At 46.4% G+C, this 20,293-nt stretch overlaps 1 protein-coding gene across 1 annotated transcript in view; it reads left to right on the top strand.

Annotated features, from left to right (window-relative positions):
• The first annotated feature begins 1,125 nt into the window (after positions 1-1,125).
• WNT3A (Wnt family member 3A) overlaps positions 1,126-20,293 on the top strand; it is an 86,873-nt gene continuing 67,705 nt past the window's right edge. The window contains exon 1 of the mRNA XM_052791595.1: positions 1,126-1,675. Within this exon, the coding sequence (XP_052647555.1) occupies positions 1,605-1,675 (71 nt within the window). The 5' untranslated portion in view covers positions 1,126-1,604. The remainder of the gene's footprint in view (positions 1,676-20,293) is intronic.

Raw genomic sequence — 20,293 nt, 5'->3', positions numbered from 1 at the left:
ATTCACAGATAAAATTAAAAAAAGGCAAATAAATAAATAAAATCTCATCCAGTGTTCTCTCTTTCCTAAAAAAAAAGGGGGGGGGGGGCAAAAAACAGCAAAAAACCCAACAGGCAGCAGCCACAACAACCAAAAAAACAAAAAAACCCACATAAAAGAGAATCATCGTTGTTATTCCAGGGAGAAAACATCTCCTAGCTCATCCAGTGCCTCCATCCCCTCGTTTTCGCCTCTCCAGCCCCCTTTCAAATGACCCAGGGTAAGGGGAAAGCCTGTCAGCTGGGTGACACTTGCTCACAGATACAGCAAGCTTTAAACAATATGTTCCAGAGGAGCAGCAAATCTAACCGCGTACCCAGTCTCGAGGAGCTACATCTTTATAATAATACTAATCATGATTTTTTTTTTTTTTCTTCCTCATTTCCACCCCACCGAAAACCTGCAGATTTTTTGGAACCACGCGATCCACCCCAACTCACCCCCCACCACCGCCACTGAAAGGAGAGAAATTGTTACAATATGTAGAGAGAGAAATTAAAAAAGAGATCAATTACTAGTGCCCTGTGGGGTGGATCTGGTGGATGAAGTCGTTTGCAGCAGCGCCTTCGCAAAGTCCGGGGCTGGGACTCCTGCAAATTGTGAGATGATCTGGATGAGCCTTATTGAGATTTGCATGGAAGAAGTTGATTTCTTAGCAGATGTCTTCAGTGGAGCTCTTGGATCGCTGGCTGGTTGGACTGGTGGGGAAGGGGTGTGCGTGTCTGTGGGGGTGTGCGTGTCTGTGTGTGTGCGTGCATGTCTGGGTGTAAATCCTCTTTTTTTTTAATGAAAAAAGGAGGAAAAAAAAAAAGAAAAAAGAACCAACTGAAAGTTTCTAGAAAGTTAGTTCAAATGCGTCCCGACCATCACTGTGAGGAAATGGGGATTTGAGAAGAAGACAGAATGGCAAGAAGGAGCAAATGAAGAAAATAATAATTTAAAAAAAAAAAAAAAGCTTCACACTTTTTCCCCTTTTTTTTTTTTTTTTTTTTTTGCATTTTAGTAGCTTCGACCCAGGGAGTGAAATCCGGGCAGGTTGTTATAGCTACCCAAATCCACAGGGGTCCCCCCTGTCTATTTAAACCCCCTAAATCTTCCTTCCCCTTTTTAAAACTACATTTTATCCCTTGGCTTGTGGGCCAACGTGCCCCCTAATGAGTATTAAAACACTATCTCCTTGCAATTAGCTCATTCCTGACTTCGCGCTCCTGATTGACAGAACAAGCCAAAGCATCAGAATTCTCCCTTTGGCAATAAGTGCTGATTGGGTCCTTTTTAAGAGAGCTACTTCAAACTTTTTTTTTTTTTTTTTTTTTTAATATTTGCCTTCAGTGTCTTGGCTGAGAGAAGAGTTTTTTACCTCTCTGAGATTTTTTTTTTCCTTGAGAGTAGTAGAGGAAGCAAGAGAGGATTTACCTGGTCGGGTTGAGTTCACTTCATTTGACTTTTTTTTTTAAATTATTGTTATTATTATTATTAAAATAATCATCCTGCCTCAGAAGAAAGGAAGGTTTTTGGCAACTCTGGTTAAAAAAAAAAAAAAAAAGAAAGACAACTTTTCATCAATGGCCTCTTTTGGATATTTCCTGTTTCTTTGTGGGTTGAGTCAGGCTCTGTCAAGTTACCCAATCTGGTGGTAAGTTTTATTCTTCTTCTTTTTTTTTTTTCTCTCATTTTCATTTATTTTTCCCCTCCTCTGTTTTCTCTGCAACCCCTGCGCTTAAGATGACTTGAAATTCTCCTTTCGTTGCCACTCAGCTAAAGAGGTGGGATTGTTCCAGCGCCAGCAAGTTCTTAGAACCTGCATTTCACCTCTTTTATTTATGCATTCACTTTGTTTATTTTGACTGGGTTATACCTGATCTCTCCTTCTCCTACTGTAAAAGAGAGAGAGCGAGCGAGAGCGATCGGAAAGTTATTTTTTTTTTTTAAGTGCTTTGATCCTCTCCTGTGAAGAACAAAAGGCGCTGCCTGAATTAAAGAGATAATGATACAAGTTGACATGAGCATTTCAAGGTGATTTCGAGCTAGTCAGGTGGAAGGAAGGGGGGGAAAGGATGAAAACTTTTTTTTTTCCCCCCCTTCGCTTTAAGGAATATTTAGGGGGAAAGAAAAAAAAAAAAAAGGAGGGAAAAAAAAAAAAAAGGAGGTAAGAGGAGGCTGAACAACCTGGGCTGGTTATGGAAAGGCAGAGCAGGGAGCAGAGACGGGGCTGGGGGAGATGTGCCCGGCGCTACCGCGGAGCTGCCCCGCGCAAGATCGGCGGGGACCTGCGCACCCCCCTTCCCCCGGGATAACGCACTTTTTTCTTTTTTTTTTTTTTTTTTTTTTTGGTCCGCGTTGCAGCTCCTGGGGTTTTTTGTTTGTTTGTTTGTTTTTTTCTTTTTTTTTTTTTTTTTTTTTCCGCGCTTTGCACCCTACGCCTTTAAGAGGCTTTTCTCTCTCTCCCCCACAAAAAAGCAAATGGTGCTGGGTAAGGCATGTAACTGCAAGATCTGCTCTAATTACCCCCGCGGAGGTAATTGGGCTCAGGGAAGCCCTAACGCAAGGAAGGCTCCTGCTCTGCAGGCAGCCGGCGGGCGAGCGCGTAAGAAGCGCGGAGCAGAAACCGCGCGGCTTTACGCGGAGGCGCAGGCAACCCGGTGGAGCTCCGCGCTTTGCCTCCGGTTGCGCGGGTGCGGACCCCGACACCCCCCCCCCAACCCTCGGGTAAAAAGCTGCCAGCTCCGCACCCGCGGAGGTAGAAGCCGGGTTGCGCGGACTGTAAATAACTCAGAAGCGTCCAAAAAAAAAAAAAAAAAAAAAACCAAAACCAAAGCGCATGGTAATTAATTATTTTTTTTTTTTAAGTGCGTTTAATCTCTGCCTTCCCCCCCCCCCCAACCTGACGAGGGGTGTTAGCGGGGTTCAGGTCCGGGCGGAGGCGAAGCGGGGTTCCGCGGGTGCGGTACCTCCCGCCCGCGGCCGCGTTGCCCGGCGGTGCAGAGGTGAGGGTGTTGAAGGCAGCCTCTCCAACTATTTCAGGTATGTCTGAAAGCAGGGAATTCGTTGGGATGGGAGAAAAGCAATAAAATGCAAATGGGTTCTTGGGAAGGCAGGCAGAAAGAGCACCTGGACGGGAGTCATTAAAAAGCAATCTTTTATTCCCAGCCACCATCTAACTTATAATTAGAAACTCTGCTTGCATTCCTGATTGGAGAAGGAAACGCATTCCTCTAATACCAACAGAAATATTCCCTTGTCACCCACCGAGGGGAGAGGAGGGCAGTCCGTCGTGTCCCCCCCCCGGTCCCCGCAGCCCCGGAGGTGCGGGAGAAGCGGCTGTCGGGGGGGGGCGGTGGTGGTAAAAAAAGCCAGGGAAAGAAGAACAGGAGGTCTTTTTCCAAACTGGGGCTTCAGGTGTGTGCAGGGGGAGCGTAGGGGTGACTTTGGGGGGGTTGGGGGTTTTTTCTTGCCCCCCCCCATCCTTTCCTTTAGCCGCCCAGCGGTTTGAGACGTTTCTTTCGCAAAAAGAGCAAGTCCCCCTCAGGCCATGGAAATGCAAAGGAGGGTTTGATTGGGGTGGGGGGCTCGGAGGAGAGGCCGGGTGCTGTGACATTGGCTGCCGAAATTCCCCCTCACCTCCTCTCCACCCTTTCCCTCTTTATTTATCTTCGAGCGAATTATAAACCCCATGGCTGGAGTTGGGGGACAGCCCTGGAGAGGGGTGACTGGGGGGCTGCAAGGGTCCCTCGGTGCACATCCCAGTATGGGGAGGGCAGTTTCTTTTCTCCCAGTCTGCTTCCAAACCAGCTGATTTAGCAAATGGATCATGCTTCTTTATTCTAATTTAATTTTCTTCTTTTCTTTCTTTTTGGGCGGTTTTGGTCAGTTTTGATTTTTGAAGGGACTACAGAGAGGGCCAGGAATTTTTTAGTCTGGTAGTTCAAGTAACAAACATCTTATCTCAACCATCTCTCTTTAAAGCCTCCCCTATATTACCTCATAGTGACTTGATGGCTTGCAGCAGAAAATCTGTAATTTACCATCCCCAAATTGTGCCCCCTACAAATAATAGTTTCTAATTAAAGCGTAAGCTCATCCTAAAGCACACAGAGCTATGGATACTTACACTGCTTTCAGCTTCAAGGCAATTTGAGCAAAAGCAGGGACTGAGAAACGATATTCTCCTGTAGGTTTCGGTTAATTATCCTCCCAAAGGAAAGAAATGAGGGGAAACATCAAGTGTGTATTTGTCAGGGGGAGCAAGTGGCATGTGTCTGTTACTGTAATTTCAGTCTAATTCTAAAGAAACCTCCTTACCTGGCTGAGCTGTTTAAATTGCTGTTCCCACCATGGTATAGGGGCACCTGTTTAAAATCAGGCCACGCAGTGCTGGATGGGCTCCGCGCAGACCCAGATGCGCGGTACCTTCGGAAAAAGTTCAGTGGAGCAAAAGGGAAAAGATCCCCCGGAGCAGTGATGCTCCCGCACTCCGTCCACGTCCTTTCAGCAATGATGGGGGGGGAAAGCTATGGAGGCTTCTTAAAAACAGAAAACTCCCAAATAACATATTTACAGGGAGGGATGAAATAGGCTTTAAAAATAATGGTTTAAAAATAATAGAAGAAGAGGGCGCCGGTTCCCATTGGGACTGATGCGGCAAGTTTTTAGGGATGCGCTGGCGTGATTTGTTGTGGTACAGTAACCCCATGGGACCTTCTCCAACGCAGCGCAGCATTGCGCCGCTCAACCTAAAGGAGCTACTGGTAGCAGCAACAGGCTCTTCCACACCCAGGGGGCCAGATTAAGAGCAAAAATGTGGGTTTTCTTTTCAAATGTTGGTGCTGTTCATTTTTTGGTTTGTTTTTAAAAAAAAAGAAGAGACAGGAGTGAGTGAAGGAAGAGTTAGGAAATTCAGAAGCAGAATTCATGGGTGGGGGAGGTTTAAATGTAACCTGTGCCCTGTCCCGTGGGGGTCTGGGGTCCATTTGGAGTCACAGTAGCAGCACGACCAAAATTAAAACTTTTTTTCAGCTAACTTGCACTATCTTGGCTGACTGCTGATGGAATGGGAAAAGCATTTTATTTTATTTTTTGATTAGTGGCATGAGGCCTGACTTGGTCTGAGGACAGCCAGAGTGCAGAAATGATTCAGAAGGGAGAAGGGTTTGGTTCAGCAAGAAAAAAAACCAGCAATAAAAATTAGCGCAGAGCTTCAGTGCTGGGGATCTTAACCTCCTGTAGCCCAGGAAGGTGGTACTAGGGGAGATGGTCACAGGAGGGAATCGCTGGGCTGCATTAGAAGTACAGGCAGACCTCTTCACCGTGGGAGAAACCTGCTGGCTGGCATCTCAAACGTTGTTCCTCCTGGGGTGCGAGGCAGCTTGGTGCATGTTGAGGGATGCAGATAGTTAAAACATGTGCCTGGAGGGGGGCTGGAGGAGGACATCTCTTGGGAGGAGATAGGCACCGGCTGGGACCTCACATGGTGGCATCCCTTTGGGCAGAGGTGTGTGTCCCTTCCTCTGTCCCGTTGGTCGTGGGGGAGCTCCTGTCTCCTCTGCTGCTCGCTGTCACACCTGTAGCACATCCTAAGTGGGGTGGGATGAGATCGGCCCCATAACGAACTGGGCAAGGAGACGAGCCATAACCAGTAGTGGCAGAGTGAATGCAGTGTTACTGGAGATGCCAGGCTGGTGTTTGGGAGGTGGACGTGAAGGATGTGTGTTAGGAATATTTTCCCGGCTGTGACCTGTGGGTGCTCTTGGCTTCTTGTTGCTTATTCCCCTCGACTGGTCACAGCAGCTCTATTGGTTGAAGCATCCATGTAGGATGAAGGTGGCCAAAGCCCATGATATCCTGCAGTAGCTACTTTACAGCCCATGAGGGCTGGAGAAAGCAATCTAAAAGATCTTTCCATCTCTATTTTTTTTGATTCAGGAAATGTAAGTGCGTGGGAGCAGGGTGGGAGGGAGCCTTGCCAACAGAAAGACAAGCAACCCAGTGGCATTACTCCCGCAGCACGCAGGTGCAACACTTGAACGTGTCCCTGTCAGAGTTTGATGGCATCACCGCAATAAGAGCACTGCATGGATAAATTCCTGGCTTGTGCTCTGGCTCAGGTCTCTCCTGGGATCTGTCCCCCTCGGGGCTGGTGGAACAGCCCCTGATTTACACTGGGGTGGGTGAAAGCCAAGCCAGGTTCTGGATCCCATGAGAAACCCGCTTCTCCTTTTGTTACAAATCCTGGAGAACCAAGCTGAGTCTTGGCAGGCACCGCAGTTGAGAAAGCAAACCTTAGGTTTGGCAGAGAGCAACCGTGTTAAGTGAGAGATGATCATCCCTCGTTAGCCAGGAGGGAGGCAGAGCCATGGAAGGTCACCCAAGGGACAGCGTGAGCCATGCGCGTTGGCACCAGAGCTCCTAAAACAATCTCTAGAGCTCGGAAATATGAATTGCATCTACCCACTTCTCCTCTGCTCGATTAGCTGGAGTGGAAGATTTTGACATTTCCGAGGCGATGGCATTCATCCTCATTGCCTCCGCTACTGCGGCGGGTTGCGGTGCGATGTTAAAGAGCTGTTGTGCTCCTCTGCAGAGGTGGCTGCATTTCAGCCGTACCCGGTGCAATCCCTGTACATGCAGCCCTCTCCCACCCTTGCCCCAAGGCTTGGGAATTGTCTTTATATACATGTATCTACGTTACAACAGCATCTTTCATGGCCCTGTTTTGCCAGGCAGCGTGTAATCAAGGAATGATGTTTTAGCCTATTCTCAGATAACAACTTGCCCACCAGGTTGGATTTTCCGGAGCACAGCGTGGGTGATTTGCACCCAAGCAGCAATGGGGATAGAGGACAACTGGGTCGAGGGGATCTTGCTGTGTAGGTGTAAGTGGTAAGAAACAGCCCTTGCCTGGTCCATGCATAGGGTACAGTGTGCAAGGGGTAAGGGAAGTATTTTCCCAGCTCCTTTTTTTTGTGGTAGGACTGGAGAAACAGATTCTAATGGTATTTATGTTGCTCCTGGCATAGTCCAGGCATGGAGGAGCTGTGTTGGTGGGATTAAATGACTGGACCGAGATTGCACAAGAAGCCTTTCTCACAGCAGGAACCGAAAATTTTGCAAGGTCTTTGCAAGAAGCCCCTGTTTCAAACACAGGGAGGGTGGGACACTCCCAGAGAGCACAGGGTGTGCTGAAGAACAGCCCTCATCTGCTCAGATTTTAGACTCATTTTATTAAATTGTGTGGTTCTGCTACATATTTATTGCTTTTTTTCTTTCAATTTTAAGAGGACTTTATTATTTAAGTTAACCTGAAAACCAGCAACTTGATATTCAAAGCATTGAACGAAGGCATTGCTTCAAAGAAGCAAGCCTTTCCTAACTAAGATAAGGAAAAGTGAATTATTTTGCTCCCCAGCCCTTTTCAGGCAGCCCCAGAGGCAAAATATGTCCTTTACAGACATTTGAACACCTCTAAGACTTCTCACCTGAAAACCCTTGAGCACCTACTAACATGGCTTAAGCTCTGATTATGTGCCCAGGAAGGGAGAGGATGTTTTTTATTCCTATTTTGCAGTTGGGTAAGCAGAGGTAGAAGAATTTAAAGGCCCTGCCCCGGACCTTGGAATAAACCTGCAGCAGGGCTGGGTGTAGCATCGAGACACTCGGTTGTCCGGTTCACCGAGGGAAGTCAAGTCTTTCCTTCTTTCTAAAGACCTTTCTGCACAGGCCCCATGTCCTCGGGTGCTATTGCAGTGCACAGCACCAGGGCAGGGTAAAGAAGTGTCTGCTTCAGGGGCAGTAGACATTAATGAAATTAATGAAAAAGGTGAGTCCTGTTCTCCTCCCTGAGCTCCTGTGCCACCTAGATGAGCCATTTCACTTGTGCACATGGCATTTCTTTTTCCAGACTCAGCTCTACAGCTAGGCCTGCTGTAGGTAGAGTAGTTGGAACAGGGGGATGGCCATAGCCCTGCTTTCTGTTGGCCAAAAAAGACTTTTTGACTGTTCCCTCTAAAGGGTCAGGCTGGAGGAGCTTTGACTTTTGCTGTGAGTCTGTGGGCTCTCCCAGGAAAGAAAAGTCAGGGATTACTGATTGTGCCAGGGGAAACGAGGCTGACTCACTGGAGTCTCCATCCCAAATCTATGGGATCCCTTTCCTGCTTGCATCCTGCTTCTTGCAGCTGGGATGAGCCAACTCAACTCCAGCCCTGCAGCAATGCCGCTGCTTTTCCAGACAGGGACTGCCAGTCTCTGCACCTCTTCCCTCATCGCTAGCGCTTAGCACGGGTGCAAAGCAGCAGGGAAAGGAGGCTGTTCTGTGCCAGGCCTCCCGAGGAGCGCGTGTTTTTGCTTTACGTGTATGGGAGAGCAAGAAAAGCCCAACGGGACAACCGTGACTTGATGCGCCCACTTCCCCCTTGCTCAGCATTTGCGCTTGCGTTCCTCCCGCGCATAATTCAAATAGCCCGGCCGCATTTCAAAGGGTTTTATTGGGCGTAATGACAGCACTTCACAAGCATTGCACAAGCGTGTCACAGGGGAAATCCTCCGGGCTCTGAGTCACAGATGCTCCATTCGGACAGCTGAGACGAACGCAGTTTGGCTGTGTGATGAGCAGGCAGTCTCATCCGCAGGGCCTCCTGCGAGCAGGGATGGACCGGTCCTACTCCCACCAACATCCGTGTTGAAATTTCCTTCCCGGAGCAGGACTGGACTCAGGATCTTACTCTGGATACCAAAGGAAACCCTGTGGGGCCAAAGAATGCAGCTGGGAAGAGGGGAGGTGGAGTGTGCAGGGGGTCTGGAGACCATTGCTGCAAAGAAGGGCTTTCTGGGCTCAAAATAGGCACCCACCGCCTTCTGGTGATGTGGAGCTCCGTGCTTTCTGCCCAGTCAGGTGGTGGCTCATGCTGGGGTGATGGTGCCAGTTAAAACCATTGAAATATAGTGGAAAGGAAGGGGAAATAGCAGGGGGGGAAGTATTGGCCAGAGCACGTATGTCTTGTCCACATGTTCAGCTAAGGCTGGATGGAGCACAGCCCCAAGGCTGCAGCAAGAGCTGTTCCCATCCTGTCTCACTAAACCCGACTCTGCTTTGCTGACTCCACTGAGAGCCAAATGAAGGCCCAGGCTCCGTAAGAGCCAAGATAGGTCAGTAGGGCTTAATACCGAAAGGAGAGGAATACTCAGGAAAGTCTGAAAGGGCAGGAGCCCTCCTATGATATAACCACCAGGGCTTTGCTGGATCAGGCCCAGGGTTGGTGTTGCAGAAGAGCTACTCCTGAAAATGTCTATGCCAATTGTTTCCATCTAGCCTGGGCCATTCATAATTGCTTCTTTCCCCTTCTGTCCCTTTAAAAGTGGCAAGGTTTTCTTTGAGTCCTGTTATCATCTTAGCACAACATGTAAAAATTCATCAGTTCATCAGTTCACTCCAAATTCTACCGGCACTCGCTATAAAAACAAGGGGAGGGAAGAAGAACTGATACATTAACTCCCTTGTTCTGAACTCCTAACATAGGGCACTGCTTTTAAAAACAGCCTGCAAACCAGGGGAGAGTGTTATGCATCACAAAGATGTTGTTTGCCTCTTTTCCTTGTTTGTCACCTGCATATTCACAGTCCCCTTCCCACTTGGATGTTGCTGATACCCAGAGATGTTTTGCATTTGTAGAGCCTGGGCCATCAAAGGAGTTCAAGGTGTCCTTGGTCTTCTCATCACAGTTTCTGTTCTGGTATAAATAATAGTCAGTTATGCTTTGTAGAGAGTCACTGGTAGAGTGACAATTCTTAGCAGGGATGCTGTTACTCTTTTCCAACATGGATATTCCTCCACACTCTATTGGTGTGAAATGCTTTTCTCTTTTCCTTTCTCACATCACAGGCCTCTCAAGGCATCCCAGGTGTCCTGGATGGTCATTTCTCCTCTTCCACAGGGGCTCTGTAGGCTCAAAGTGTGTTGGAGCAGGTTTGTCTAGAAGCCTTGGAGGGTGCCTCAGGGGTTCCTAGAGCTCAGATCATGGCAGACCCTCACATTTCTGGCCTGGCCTCATGTCTATCACAGGTTTGGAAACTCTCCTGGTTGCCATGCATCAGCCCTAGTGTTCAGTTAAGCCTGCCTTCCAGGAAAGACCACTAAGCCAAAAATGAAGATGCCCAGGTTCCCATCAGGAGCCCATGCCTAGGTTCTACTTCCAGTTAAGGTGCTTGATGGCATTCTGGTTGTCCTCAGAGGCCTGGCAGGGATTGTATACAATCCACTGATGACATTTCTCAGCAGCAGATGGAGACCGGTCAAGAAAACCCTAGAGCATCTCAGTGGCACTTGATGCCTGTCTGCAGGCAACTGAGCAAAGCCTTGGGGTGGAATTCATTTTACCCATTACGTGTCTGCAGTTTAGATGTCTCCATCCAAGCCAGGTGGTCCTGGTTCCTCTCATTGTTGGGGAGAAATGGGCACTTTCTTATGGTGCAATTCATGTCTCGGTCCTTTGACTGAGCTTGACTGGTTAAATCCTCTGAGACTACGGAGGAGTTAAGGCAACCAGCTCAGAGACATCTCCACCACTGTCATCCAGGTTTAGTCAGATTATACCGAAGACAGAGAATCCCCTTTGAGAGTCTGCTCATTTACCTATTTCCTAGCTGTTAAAATATGAGCTCTAATTCCTATTGCCTGGCGTAATTTCACATGGCTAAAATCAAGTCATGGACTTTTTCTCCATCTTCTTCCTGTATTTTAACAAGCTCCGTAGTGCACAGTGCTCATTGGTGTACTGGAATGGGTGCAGCCATGGTATGCTATTGCAGGAATGTGCATGCCATCCAGGCAAGTACTGAAAACCTCTAGGCCACCCCTCTCCTCAGCAAATTCACACCAACTTATAGTTTGTCATGTCTCAGCGTAGCTGCTGAAAGCCTAAGCAGTTTGACTGTTTTGCAACTTTTTCTGTAACATATTTAATCCTGCCTCTAATCCAGCATGCTCCAGAGCACAAATACATCCTCCCAGTGCTCCTTATCCTCAAACACATCCAGAGTCTCCCACCATCCTCCAACCATGTCCACAAGTCACTGAGTCAAGCTTGTAATAGAACTTCACCTCAAAACTTTTTAAAAAGAGATATAAAATGGCTTTCTTGCTTCCCTATCATGACAGTTATCTGAGCAGAGGACACAGTCACTCCTTTTGATGCAAGAGTTGTATTTGCATTTCGGAGAATTCCTCTGACCTTGTTTTACTTTCAGTTCTCTGAAATCAAACCCTTTTCTCTTTTCCCAGCCTATAGCTCTTAATATCACTTTCCAGATTTGTATTTCCTCTATATTTCTGTTGGAATATGCGGGTTTATGGCGGAGGTTACGCACATTCAGGTTTCCAAGGAAGTCGCTGTTATTCAACAGAGTGTACGTTGTGGGACGGAGCAGCGAGAAAAGGCAGAGCCCATCTCTGCTACAGCCAAGCCTGTGAAATGAAGCCAAACAGCACTGAGCAGAGCAGGAGTTTCTTCTGATTCCAAAAGGGTGCACCTTGTCTAATAGAGATATTTACTAAGGGGTGGGAAGGCAGGAATGAAACTCCTTGAACAGTTGCCAAGCCTACCATTCAGTTTGTCCCTCTGCCCCCAGAAGAACAACAATAGAGCCTGTTGCTAGACAGTGTTATGTGGCATGACAGAAAGCAACTCTAAATCTTTTGCAGGCTGAGGGACACACTTAAGGGAGCCTTTCCATTTTTTTACGAGCCTACAGTAGCCAGGAAGAAATGGGACAGTCTAAGCTCTTGCTGGACAGATTTGTAGAATTTAGTGGGAGACCCACAGGTCCTTTAGAGGCATAAAAATCTGCGTAATGCTGGTTTTGGGGAGATCCAGGTTTGATTCCTATCCCATCTGGAGGGAGAATCATCTTGCAACTTTAGCAGTCTCTAGCCAAGTTTCCTTCAGAGTTATTGGCGAGAAATAAGATGCAACTCATCTGACGTATGTTAGACATTTACTTTCGGATGAGATGAATCACATCCCAGCTGTGCCAGTTTTCTCACCATTGCCTGCAAGAGGATCCTGGATGACTAGGTCAGACTAAGATATCTCCTTTTAGACAGATGAATCCAGATTCTTTTTTTTTTTCTTTTTTCTTTGAATACACTCCTAAAGGCTAGAAGCATCTAGGCATTTTATGATCTACCTAGACATGTAGAATACTGAAAGAGGATACTTCCATTGGAACACCCTTTTGAAAATCCTGGTGGGTGTTGCTTTACATCTTTAGTGACCGAATTACCTTTAAAAAAACATTACTTGAAGTCCTGGTGTTGCATTCCACATATGGATAGAATAGCTGAGCAAAAATCCCATATCTCAGAAGGATGTTTGAAGGGAATTCTTATGAAGTATCAATTTCTTGCACATTCTTCCATGGGAAGAGCAGCCTGGATGCATTTGTCATGAAATAATTCGCCTTACCGATCCAGACCAGGAGAGCTAGGTACCTCATTTGATCCTGCACACCAAGTGCTGCCTCTCCTTGTGGATTGGCTTTGTAATGGTGGTAGAGAGCTGTCCTAAAGGCTCTGAGAACAGTACCCCTCTGAAGATGTGAAGATGGACTAAAGGTGTTTTGAGGTGTGTGTTGATATTGTCTATTATTTTCTGGCAGTGAGGGATCCAGGGACTGGGAAGCTCAGTCCAGCCTAGCTCATTCACCAGCTGGCTTGAACAAAGTCTGCTGATTTTTTTCAAGGCCTGGATATGCTCCCATTTACAAATAGTGTAAATCTACAGAGAAAGAAAGTGGCAGCCTGATCTCCAGGGCTTGAAAGCTGTTTTGCTGCAGCATTAGCAGAGGTGCGGTTTGGTCACCATCTGGAAAGATTTGCTGGTGGAAGTGCTCAGAGAAAACAATAAGAGACTAAAAGTGGAAAAGGACAGAAGTGAATCATAGAATCATAGAATGGTTTGGCTTGGAAGGGACCTTAAAGATCATGTAGTTTCAACCCCCCTGCTGTGGGCAGGGATACCTTCCACTAGACCAGGTTGCTCAAAGCCCCATCCAACCTGGCCTTGAACACTGCCAGGGATGGGGCAGCCACAACCTCTCTGGGCAACCTGTTCCAGTGCCTCACCACCCTCACAGGGAAAAACTTCTTCCTTACATCTAATCGAAATCTACCCTCTTTCAGTTTAAAGCCATTACCCCTTGCCCTATCACTACATGCCATTGCAAAAAGTCCCTCTCTGGCTCTCTTGTAGTCCCCCTTTAAGTACTGGAAGGCCGCTCTAAGGTGTCCCCGGAGCCTTCTCTTCTCCAGGCTGAACAACCCCAACTCTCTCAGCCTGTCTTCATGAGAGCCCTCTCCTATGGGCTCATAGGATCAGCCCTCTGATCATCTTCGTGGCTCTCCTCTGGACTCGCTACACATCCTTATGTTGGGGACCCCAGAGCTGAACGCAGTACTCCAGGTGGGGTCTCACCAGAGCAGAGCAGAGGGGGAGAATCCCCTCCCTCGACCTGCTGGTCACACTGGTTTTGATGTGGCCCAGGATACGGTTGGCTGTCTGGGCTGTAAGCGCACATTGCCAGGTCATGTTGAGCTTCTCGTCAACCAACACCCCCAAGTCCTTCTTCTGAAGTGCAAGACTATGTAGACACATAATTCTTGCTTTATGCCTTAGACTTATTGACTGCATTGCTACAACCTGATCAATTAACTGGTTTTATTGAGCTGCCCCTTGTTAGTGGATTGCAGTGACTGGTCCATGAATACACTTAGCTCATGCTGAATGTGAGGAAAAGCGAGTTAGCTCTGTTGCTTTTATTGAAGTGCTTATTTCTCCTCACATGTTGTAGAGAGAAGTTAAAGAGCACAGATTTAGCTGTCAAACTATTAGACACCTTAGGTTAGTTGAGCTGCATCCCACTGTAGGTTTGCAATAATAGGTATAACAGATTCTACCATCATTAAATCATTCAATCCAGAAACCATCTTATGCATCCTCATGTGCCCCAGGCTGGTTTAAATATACCTAAATCAGAATTGTGAAGAAGTAATGGATATAAAAAGTAGTTAGCACTGAGTCATTACTGACAGGAATATCATCTGGATAAGGAAGGAACTTACTGGATCACAGCCTTTTTCTAACAGGATGGGTCATGGATATTAGTGGATTGATTACAAAACCTAAAAGTCACTTACTTACAACAGAAGACTAAGGGCACAGTGGGAACAAGTTTTTGCCTGAAAGAGTATACCATCCAGACAGATGGGGCAAACAACTGAGTTGAAAGAGAATAGATAAGACACATTAGCAGAAGATTGGGAATCAGACAGGGAAATGCTAATTCAGTGGCCACTGAAATCCTTGATGCAACTTGCCCACAGGCATAAGGGAAGTCTGTGATAGAAACGAGCATTGAGTCCATCTGTCCTGCTGACGCAATGTGTCGTCTCAGGCTCCTGGTGAATGAAAGGTTCAAGCTCAGTCATAATACAGTGTCTTGTCAGTACAGCTTTCTAAAAGCTCCACTAAAATTACAATTAAACTGTCGTGTTTACCAAAACAGTCTCCGAACTGTAGTGCAGAAACTAATTCAAGGGTTATACGGTCTAGCATATATTTACAGCCACAGATATAGTGGTGGTGTCTTGCCACCAACAGTGATTCTAGGGTTGGCTTCTGTTGCCTCTGACACTGGTACTCAGACAGAATAAATTGAGAAATTCTGTCCTGCATGTAAGGTCCAGAAATAGGGCAATACAGGCTCTTGTTTGGATTCTTGCATGCAAGAACCCGGTTTTGTCCATCTCTAGTACAAGAAGGGTAGGGCAATATGCAAGACCTTGGCTATCTAATGATTGCAGCCTCTGTGATAAACCAGGGGAAAAAGATAACTCAGGGGCTAAAGCACATGCTTAGGACAAGGGACCTCTCGTCATATCCCTTCTTTACCCTCCACAAGCCTAAACAAATAGCTTGGTGATCTGGACAGATGAGAACCAGAAAGTTGGAAAACAAGACAGTTTCCCACAGTCTTTGGCGGAGGCAGGCCACACACATCCCATTTCAATGTACAGTTTGGGGTCATTGAGCAGAGCCTGAGGTACAGGAGGAAAAGCTGTGCTGGACTTACCTTTGACTCACTGTTTCAAAAAAACCCCAACACTGGGGTGAGGATAACAGCCAGGGCAGCTGGACATACGTGAGTCAGTACGACAGAGACCACGAGTGAAGAGTTTAGGTTTGTTCACGCTATCTAGAGATGTACATAATGTTTACGCATTGCAGCCATGCTGAGCAGGATTCGTCATACTCCATCTCAGAGCTGGACATCTCATCTGAGGTAGTCATCTAAGCTCCCTTTCTAGTCAATGAATGAAGGCTGACACTTCCTCACTATGATTCATCAGACCTATCTTTGATGTCAATCTTTGGATGCAATGACTCTCTCTGCAGCAGCCGGTCTCTCTATGTTGGTGATCAAGAGAACCAAAATGACTAGTTGGGTGCCTGACTTCTGGATGAACAGGGTTAGGTCAAGTGCTCTAACTCCATCATGCCCAAATCCTTACGTTCAACCTGCCCACAGCTGTGGGACCCCATAGACAAGGAATCTGTATTTCTGCAAAAGTCCATCCTTTTTGGTTTTCTGTGGTGCTAGCCTACAAAGCAAAGGCTGATTCAAGAAAAGTGCCCTTGCAGAAGCATAATTTGTGAAAGAAATACTCATTTGGACTGATCTTTGTAACCAGCAATGAGCTGCCAAGCGGAGGTACCGTGACAAAGACCACCCTCATGGCCAATCACGATTCTGAAATTGCTGCAGCAAAAGTCACCAATTCATATTGTCTTCTCCTGAGCTTGAGATTTTTATGGTTCTGCTGACCTTGCTGATAAGATCTGTGCAAATTTATTCACACACTTGTGCTGTCTAGTCCTCAAATTCCCAGACTGTTTCTGTTACTGTGAATGAGGAAGAGTTTGGCTTATCTCAAATTTCCTTGATCTTAAAGATGTCAGGAAAGATGCCTGGGATTTTCTTTGATGCCAGAAGGGTATGGTGGCATCAGTATAATGGAAGAGTGAGAGAAGTGATGTGAACATCCCTCTAAACTGCCTAAACTTCAGGTGTCTACATAGGTTTTGCTATTAAAACTGTCTGGGTGCTAAGTTAGGCATGAACTTAGCCTTAGGCACTACTATACTAAGTTAGACTTCATTATTAATATTAGGAGAGAATAGATGGAGACACCTCAGGTGTAATTTATGTGATTTTCAGCCAGTGTTGACCCCCTTCTCTGTGAAATTCAGGCCCTTCCAAAGTGTGTTTAAAATGCAGACCTGTGATTGTAAGGGGAGAGCTTGTGCAAAGGGACTGATGTCCCTCAGGGCATGTGCTTCTTGGCCCCGGAGGGCTTGGCAGGCTGGGGGCAGCGAGGGGCTCATGGAAGGGCTCTCAGGTACATTGCTCCTCTACTCCATCTCTTACAGCTGGTTTCTGCATGAACCAAGGCTTAAGCAATCCTGCTGCCTGTCTGTTTGTCCCCGTATTGACATTTGAACCTATCATCAGCCCAATGAGCTTCATTTGGCAGAGGTTCTCTAAGGTATTCGATACCCACAAGTCTCACAAAAATGGGCAGTTAAGTAGAGGAGAGGCTGCAGTGTGCGTGCATATGTGTGTGCGCAGCGTGTGAGTAAGCCTGCACATGTGTGTGCATGCATACTTGTGTGTGTACAATGTTCCCTGGACATCAGAAATCCAGACAGGAGGACGGAGAATTCAGTGCTCATGACTTTTAGTGCCCACAGAATAATTCCTTGCTCTCTCTTTTTTTTTTTTATCCATCCATTCATCTTGTGTTTCTTCCCCCTTCCTTCTCATTTTGACTATGAGATTCGTGGGAGGAAGGAGAACACGGAGGGTGTGGGCCATGCCATGAATCTCTTGACAGTCATATTGCGTTGTATGACTGAGGAAGAGATGAAGTGAGGGAACCTTCTCGTTAGGGTCAAGGAGGGTGGAGGGCTGCAGTTCTTGGAAGGTCCAAGCCACAGCTTGTCTCCCATACGAGGACAACACATACCACGTGTCCCTCACCTGGGAGGCACCTGACAGCATGGCTGTGCATTACAGGCATTTTGGTAGAGACTCACAAGATAAAGTGAATGAGAGCGATGACGTGTTTGTGAGAATGGCCAGCTTGTGTTTTGTGAGCACAGGAGCAAGACAGCTGCAGAAATACACCCACTTCCCTGGTGGAATGGTGTTAGTGGCTCCCAGTGACATGTCCCAGAAAAGTCCGGTTAATGACTACTTTGAGGATTCTTTGGAGAAAAGAAGTACCTATTATGAAGGAAGGTAGTTATATACATATATAACACATATGCCTATGTATATGTATGAATATGCATAGACAGGTGCATGCATATATCCCTCTCCTTAGCTTTAGCTTCTACTCCAAAGACAGGTCAAACTCAAGGGAAATCTTCCCTTGACTTCAGCAGACTTCGGAGCAATCTCTTTGTCTCGTGTCTTAGACTCTGAGCTCCTGTAGGTCTTGATCCTGCAAGTTGCTTCATACTTTGACTCTGGGCCAGGAAAGTGCTGCTTAGCCTTGTGTTTATCCTTAAATATCTGGGCAGTTTTGTTCATTTTCTATGCACAGGCACCAAGCTGGGTCACACAGGTTGAGATCAAGCCCGAGAGCAGGGAGAGTCTTTCCTGTGTTGGGCTGATACATAACACATTATTATACATGCTATCAGGGCCATACAGTAATAATGTATGTAAATTACAGGCATATCTCTCAGTCCCATCTCCTATCCCATTGCAGGAGAGAGAAGGAACCCAGTTAAGGCTTGTATATATCTGACAACATGCAGCAAAACCTGGCTAGGTGCTGGATGGGGTTTTGGGGCATGCAAAGGCAGAATTGCAGAACTTTTGTGTGTATCCTAATGGGCTTCAGCATTTGCAAAATCCATTCATATACTACCTATCCTGATCTGCACCCAGGTCTCAGACACTATGGGTGTTGAGAGCTTCTGCTCTGAGCTCCAGAGGTTTCTGGCTGAATCCCCTGTGTTGGCCAAGACTCAATCAATGTGAATAATTGATTTGGTAGTTCTGTGGAACAGTATAATCTGTTGGCTAGGGTGTGCTACCGAGATTTGAGAAACTTGGGTTCAAAACTCTGCTTCAAATCAAGCCAGAGGAAACTTATGAAGCTCTTTTTCCCATACCATGGGTAAGTGCCCTAACCACTAAGTTGCTGACTATGAGTATAAAGGGGACATTGCGTCCTCTAACTTCATTTTGAGAATGGCACCTTAGGGGATGGGCACATGAACAAATTACCACGAGGTAAGTTAGGGTGTGAACTAATAAGATGCCAGTTTTTCTGTGGTAACTGCCCGTGTGAATGCTCTTACCCTGCAATAAATAGAAGATGGTTCATATATACCAGAGGGTAAGAACATTCACATGGATGTTCATATGGCTCACACCCTGGTTTGACTCCCAGTAACTTGGGTCTGTGCCTTGAATCTCAGTAGCCTTGAGAATCCATCCTGAAAAAAAAAAAATCAAACTCTTCTGTTTTACAAAACGTCCAAGTCTGCCTTTTCTACATTTCCAATTATAATTATTTTAGTGCATTTTTGGTTTGCCAGAAATTATTTGCTGAGCTTGACTCCACTGCACTGGTTTGGCAAAGAACAGTTCCACCTGAGATCCTTGCGGCCAGCTTTAGCCAACATGGGCAGATAGTCTACCGATGCCTCACAAGCTTTACCTGCCTCCTAGTCAGAGACCTTCTGGGCACTGACATAATGTTAATATCCCCATTTCTCACAGCCAGCCCCTGAGCCCTGAAGAGGTTTAAACATGTGGAGATATGAAGTTAGGCACATAAACCGCTATTGAGCCATGTGGAGAAAAGGTGGTGTGGTTGTGAGATGAGCAGGGCTTGCAGGTTGCCTTGAGGTCACTGGGTGCTCGACGCTTTTACATGCACATCCCATAGGCCTGGGAAATGGCCACAGAGGAAGGCAGCAGCTCTGAAGAGAAGACCTTGATTTCATTTCTTGGCATACTGGTCTGGGAGCCTTCCAGGGTTGCAGAGATAGACAACTTTGCCTAGGAGCAGGCTGAGCATAACTGTGCGTAAGCCTAAGTAACTGAACAAGGGAAAATGCCTTTAAAATGTTCCAGAACTGGACCCAATGTTTCAGTCAAAAAAACCCCCCACTTGCTTATGGGGTGGGACCCTGTCTCATGATGATCCCATAGGCTGGCTGACTCAAGCTATCCTGAGGCATCTCCTTTCAAGTCAGATTGGGAAGATTCAATTCATCTTTGAGAAACTGTTCCCCCAACTGGGGACAAGTCTGTTTCGAAAACAGGGCTTTCTCAGAAAGTTTGAGGGCACCTTCTGTTTCCAGCATACAAGGAGTTATATCTGTACTCTATTTGGTGACAGCACTCTCCCCTAACAGACCTCTGGATGGAATTCACTCACTTAATTTTAGCCATGTAATGCTTAAGTATCCAAGCTAATCATCTTACCTCCCTCTAGAAAGATGGGCATCTTCTGAAGGAGATTCATCCTTCCTGAGATAGGTATCTTTTTAGTGGATGTGATGAATCACTGTCTGGAGTTGCCTATCTCTCCATCCACTCTAGAAACAGCCTAAACACCTACCTTTTAGACAGCTAAAGTTGGGAGGTATGACTGAGTGCCTGAACACCCAACAAATGTCATTGATGTGATGCCAGTTGGTGTCTGGAAGGTTTTTATCCCTATTTTAAGAGTGGCTGACGAGAAGCCTGAAGTGTTTGTCAGGTCCTTGACCTTCCTTGGTGATTTTGCCTGCAGATAAGAGGTAAAAGACCCAAATCCTCTCTGGTGCAAACAGCACAAGTCTTCCAATTTAAATGCATAAAAAAGCCTGAAGTAGATGCTGCTTTGCAGAGTTACTTCAGGAGAAAGAAAAAGCTTGCCATTAAAAAGTGAAAACTGAATGGGAAGGCAGGTCTACTCCAAATACCAAAAAGGCCTCAGAAAGAAGTGCGAATGACCTCCCTTCCCCTGGAAAGTGAGTTTTATATTCTGTCCTGAGGTAGAAGCAGAACCTGCCAGTTTTTGGCTTTGGGGTGAAAAACAGGATGTTAATCAGGGGGCAAACTTAACAAGGTTCAAGAGGATTTTTCAATAGAAAATTTCAAGGCAATATTTACAGAGATATTCCAAATATTCAGGATT

The sequence above is a fragment of the Harpia harpyja genome, chromosome 1 (assembly GCF_026419915.1).
Source record: "Harpia harpyja isolate bHarHar1 chromosome 1, bHarHar1 primary haplotype, whole genome shotgun sequence".
Taxonomy (NCBI): Eukaryota; Metazoa; Chordata; class Aves; order Accipitriformes; family Accipitridae; genus Harpia; species Harpia harpyja.
This window is presented reverse-complemented; position numbering and strand designations above follow the sequence as displayed.